The sequence below is a fragment of the Oncorhynchus kisutch genome, linkage group LG8, assembly GCF_002021735.2.
Source record: "Oncorhynchus kisutch isolate 150728-3 linkage group LG8, Okis_V2, whole genome shotgun sequence".
NCBI lineage: Eukaryota > Metazoa > Chordata > Actinopteri > Salmoniformes > Salmonidae > Oncorhynchus > Oncorhynchus kisutch.
Genome location: NC_034181.2, coordinates 78,367,549 through 78,373,564, shown reverse-complemented (window position 1 = coordinate 78,373,564; position 6,016 = coordinate 78,367,549). Strand labels below are relative to the sequence as shown.

At 37.8% G+C, this 6,016-nt stretch overlaps 1 protein-coding gene across 1 annotated transcript in view; it reads right to left on the bottom strand.

The window, feature by feature from the left end:
• LOC109881087 (protein unc-13 homolog C) overlaps positions 1 to 6,016 on the bottom strand; it is a 222,597-nt gene that overhangs the window by 6,622 nt on the left and 209,959 nt on the right. Inside the window, exon 30 of the mRNA XM_031829463.1 lies at positions 2,648 to 2,807. Within this exon, the coding sequence (XP_031685323.1) occupies positions 2,648 to 2,807 (160 nt within the window). The remainder of the gene's footprint in view (positions 1 to 2,647; positions 2,808 to 6,016) is intronic.

Here is a 6,016-nt window from a genome sequence, read left to right as displayed (position 1 = left end):
TGTATTGTTGTCTATCAGTTGTTTTAAATGTTTTTCATCTGTATTGTCTATCTGTTGTTTTAAATGTGTTTGTATCTGTATTGTTGTCTATCAGTTGTTTTAAATGTGTTTGTATCTGTATTGTCTATCAGTTGTTTTAAATGTGTTTGTATCTGTATTGTTGTCTATCAGTTGTTTTAAATGTGTTTGTATCGGTATTGTTGTCTATCAGTTGTTTTAAATGTGTTTGTATCTGTATTGTCTATCAGTTGTTTTAAATGTGTTTGTATCTGTATTGTCTATCAGTTGTTTTAAATGTGTTTGTATCTGTATTGTCTATCAGTTGTTTTAAATGTGTTTGTATCTGTATTGTTGTTTATCAGTTGTTTTAAATGTGTTTGTATCTGTATTGTCTATCAGTTGTTTTAAATGTGTTTGTATCTGTATTGTTGTCTATCAGATGTTTTAAATGTGTTTGTATCTGTATTGTCTATCAGATGTTTTAAATGTGTTTGTATCTGTATTGTTGTCTATCAGTTGTTTTAAATGTGTTTGTATCTGTATTGTTGTCTATCAGTTGTTTTAAATGTGTTTGTATCTGTATTGTTGTCTATCAGTTGTTTTAAATGTGTTTGTATCTGTATTGTCTATCAGTTGTTTTAAATGTGTTTGTATCTGTATTGTTGTCTATCAGATGTTTTAAATGTGTTTGTATCTGTATTGTCTATCAGTTGTTTTAAATGTGTTTGTATCTGTATTGTCTATCAGATGTTTTAAATGTGTTTGTATCTGTATTGTTGTTTATCAGTTGTTTTAAATGTGTTTGTATCTGTATTGTTGTCTATCAGTTGTTTTAAATGTGTTTGTATCTGTATTGTTGTTTATCAGTTGTTTTAAATGTGTTTGTATCTGTATTGTCTATCAGATGTTTTAAATGTGTTTTATCTGTATTGTCTATCAGATGTGTTCTTTGGTGCAATGAAAAATAGAAAGAAAAAGAAGTGCATGTATTTGCAGACGGTGTTCATGTTGACATTGATCTCAGTCAGTGGACGCTGCCATTAAAAGAGCACCAGAGACCACATAGGCACTACAGATGATCACTCTCTCTCCGACTGCACTTCACAGACATCTGGCTCACTATCATAAACACAGTGAGAGGATTGGATGCAGCTGATAGTCAAACCCTGTCGGCATCCCAAATGGCACCCTATTCCCTATGTAGTGCACTACTTTTGACCAGGGCATGGTACAAAACAGAAAACACCTGCTCTTTCTATGACATAGACTGACCAGGTGAAAACTATGATCCCTTATTGATGTCACCTGTTAAATCCACTTTGACCAGTGTAGATGAAGGGGAAGAGACAGGTTAAAGAAGGATTTTTAAGCCTTATTGAGACATGGATTGTGTATGTGCCAATGGGCAAGACAACATAATTAAGTGCCTTTGAATTGGGTATGGTAGTAGGTAGCACTGGTTTGAGTGTGTCAAGAACTGCAACGCCGCTGGGTTTTTCAACAGTGTTCCGGTGTGTATCAACAATGGTCCATCACCCATAGGACATCAAGCCAAATGTGGGAAGCATTGGAGTCAACATGGGCCAGCATCCCTGTGGAACCCTTTCGACACCTTGCAGAGACCACGCCCCGACAAATTGAGGCTTTTCTGAGGGCAAAAGCGATGCAACTCAATATTAGGAAGTTGTTCCTAATGTTTAGTGCACTCGGTATAAAGTAAATAGGATGCTTTTGGGACACAGGCTCCACATTGTGCTTTAAATGCAGCTGGCTCAGTATCAGACAGACAGTGGTACAGCTGTATAGACAGATCATTCACCCTTCCTCTATTCTCACTATTCAAATAACTGAAATGTCTCTTTTTTTCATTTTTAAAAGCACTTCATGATCTCATTACTTTCTGCTATCATGCTGGATAAAAGCGTTTCCAGTTTCATTTGTAACCTTTTCCAAACGTTTTGACAGTGAGCACTGCAGGTGTCTACATTCCCACTATGTAGCAAATACTATACTACTGGAGGAGCAACACTCCTGGCACAACCAAGACACACATTACTGAAGACAAAACACAGGATTAGGTTGTTTGCTTAGACAATAAAGCAGACTTACTATCAGAATGTTTAATTGTACATCAGACTTACTTTAGACAATAAAGCAGACTTACTTTAGACAATAAAGCAGACTTACTTTAGACAATAAACCAGACTTGCTTTAGACAATAAACCAGACTTGCTTTAGACAATAAACCAGACTTGCTTTAGACAATAAACCAGACTTGCTTTAGACAATAAACCAGACTTACTTTAGACAATAAACCAGACTTACTTTAGACAATAAACCAGACTTACTTTAGACAATAAACCAGACTTGCTTTAGACAATAAACCAGACTTACTTTAGACAATAAACCAGACTTACTTTAGACAATAAACCAGACTTACTTTGGACAATAAACCAGACTTACTTTGGACAATAAACCAGACTTACTTTGGACAATAAACCAGACCTACTTTGGACGATAAACCAGACTTACTTTAGACAATTAATCAGACTTACTTTGGACAATAAACCAGACTTACTTTAGACAATAAACCAGACTTACTTTGGACAATAAACCAGACTTACTTTAGACAATAAAGCAGACTTACTATTGGAATGTTTCGTTGTACTTTGGTGACCAATTGTTGTTCTTGGTCTTGGTGGTGAACTTGCGTTTCTTGTCGGCGAGGTGCGGCCCGACCGCATTCACCTCCACGAACGGTCGGAACATGGCATTGGTCTGCCAGCTTAGGTTGTTGACCCCCACCACTGGAAAGAAACGACAGAGACACATTAATCAATACAAAAATATGTCAATCAATCAGTCGATCAGTCAATCAATCATTCAATCAAATCATCCATCCATGCACACATCGATCCACCCACTCACTCACAAAAAAATATGTCAATCAATCAGTCGATCAGTCAATCAATCAGTCAATCAAATCATCCATCAATGCACACATCGATCCACCCACTCACCCACAAAAAAATATGTCAATCAATCAGTCGATCAGTCAATCAATCAATCAGTCAATCAAATCATCCATGCACACATCGATCCACCCACTCACCCACCCATATCCATCCATCCATCCATCCATGCACACATCGATCCACCCACTCACCCACCCATATCCATCCATCCATCCATCCATGCACACATCGATCCACCCACTCACCCACCCATATCCATCCATGCACACATCGATCCACCCACTCACCCACCCATATCCATCCATCCATCCACTATGCAGGCTGAAATAGGATACTTGTTGCAAAATCACTGGTCCATGTACTTTAAAATAAAACACCTGTTCTTAAACTACTGGTCATTGAGTGTGAGTCACTCAGGCTGCATTTACACAGGCAGCCCAATTTTGAAATAGTTTTCAAAAATGTATCTTTTGGCCAATTATATCAACTCTGAAAAAGATCTGATGTGACTAGTGTTCTGTAAAATAAGGTTTAAACCGCTGGTCTCTGATTGACTAGTGTTCTGTAAAATAAGGTTTAAACTGCTGGTCTCTGTCTGACTAGTGTTCTGTAAAATAAGGTTTAAACCGCTGGTCTCTGACTGACTAGTGTTCTGTAAAATAAGGTTTAAACCACCGGTCTCTGACTGACTAGTGTTCTGTAAAATAAGGTTTTAACTGCTGGTCTCTGACTGACTAGTGTTCTGTAAAATAAGGTTTTAACCGCTGGTCTCTGTCTCTGACTGACTAGTGTTCTGTAAAATAAGGTTTAAACCACCGGTCTCTGACTGACTAGTGTTCTGTAAAATAAGGTTTAAACTGCTGGTCTCTGACTGACTAGTGTTCTGTAAAATAAGGTTTTAACCGCTGGTCTCTGTCTGACTAGTGTTCTGTAAAATAAGGTTTTAACCGCTGGTCTCTGACTGACTAGTGTTCTGTAAAATAAGGTTTAAACCGCTGGTCTCTGACTGACTAGTGTTCTGTAAAATAAGGTTTTAACTGCTGGTCTCTGACTGACTAATGTTCTGTAAAATAAGGTTTTAACCGCTGGTCTCTGACTGACTAGTGTTCTGTAAAATAAGGTTTTAACTGCTGGTCTCTGTCTCTGACTGACTAGTGTTCTGTAAAATAAGGTTTAAACTGCTGGTCTCTGTCTGACTAGTGTTCTGTAAAATAAGGTTTTAACTGCTGGTCTCTGTCTCTGTCTGACTAGTGTTCTGTAAAATAAGGTTTTAACTGCTGGTCTCTGTCTCTGACTGACTAGTGTTCTATAAAATAAGGTTTAAACTGCTGGTCTCTGTCTCTGACTGACTAGTGTTCTATAAAATAAGGTTTAAACCGCTGGTCTCTGTCTCTGACTGACTAGTGTTCTGTAAAATAAGGTTTTAACCGCTGGTCTCTGACTGACTAGTGTTCTGTAAAATAAGGTTTAAACCGCTGGTCTCTGACTGACTAGTGTTCTGTAAAATAAGGTTTTAACTGCTGGTCTCTGACTGACTAATGTTCTGTAAAATAAGGTTTTAACCGCTGGTCTCTGACTGACTAGTGTTCTGTAAAATAAGGTTTTAACTGCTGGTCTCTGTCTCTGACTGACTAGTGTTCTGTAAAATAAGGTTTAAACTGCTGGTCTCTGACTGACTAGTGTTCTGTAAAATAAGGTTTTAACTGCTGGTCTCTGTCTCTGACTGACTAGTGTTCTGTAAAATAAGGTTTAAACTGCTGGTCTCTGACTGACTAGTGTTCTGTAAAATAAGGTTTTAACTGCTGGTCTCTGTCTCTGACTGACTAGTGTTCTGTAAAATAAGGTTTAAACTGCTGGTCTCTGTCTGACTAGTGTTCTGTAAAATAAGGTTTTAACTGCTGGTCTCTGTCTCTGTCTGACTAGTGTTCTGTAAAATAAGGTTTTAACTGCTGGTCTCTGTCTCTGACTGACTAGTGTTCTATAAAATAAGGTTTAAACTGCTGGTCTCTGTCTCTGACTGACTAGTGTTCTATAAAATAAGGTTTAAACCGCTGGTCTCTGTCTCTGACTGACTAGTGTTCTGTAAAATAAGGTTTTAACCGCTGGTCTCTGACTGACTAGTGTTCTGTAAAATAAGGTTTAAACCGCTGGTCTCTGACTGACTAGTGTTCTGTAAAATAAGGTTTTAACTGCTGGTCTCTGACTGACTAATGTTCTGTAAAATAAGGTTTTAACCGCTGGTCTCTGACTGACTAGTGTTCTGTAAAATAAGGTTTTAACTGCTGGTCTCTGTCTCTGACTGACTAGTGTTCTGTAAAATAAGGTTTAAACTGCTGGTCTCTGTCTGACTAGTGTTCTGTAAAATAAGGTTTTAACTGCTGGTCTCTGTCTCTGTCTGACTAGTGTTCTGTAAAATAAGGTTTTAACTGCTGGTCTCTGTCTCTGACTGACTAGTGTTCTATAAAATAAGGTTTAAACTGCTGGTCTCTGTCTCTGACTGACTAGTGTTCTATAAAATAAGGTTTAAACCGCTGGTCTCTGTCTCTGACTGACTAGTGTTCTGTAAAATAAGGTTTAAACTGCTGGTCTCTGTCTGACTAGTGTTCTGTAAAATAAGGTTTTAACTGCTGGTCTCTGTCTCTGACTGACTAGTGTTCTATAAAATAAGGTTTAAACCGCTGGTCTCTGTCTCTGACTGACTAGTGTTCTATAAAATAAGGTTTTAACCGCTGGTCTCTGTCTCTGACTGACTAGTGTTCTGTAAAATAAGGTTTAAACCGCTGGTCTCTGTCTGACTAGTGTTCTGTAAAATAAGGTTTAAACCGCTGGTCTCTGTCTGACTAGTGTTCTGTAAAATAAGGTTTAAACTGCTGGTCTCTGACTGACTAGTGTTCTGTAAAATAAGGTTTAAACTGCTGGTCTCTGACTGACTAGTGTTCTGTAAAATAAGGTTTAAACTGCTGGTCTCTGACTGACTAGTGTTCTGTAAAATAAGGTTTAAACTGCTGGTCTCTGTCTCTGTCTGACTAGTGTTCTGTAAA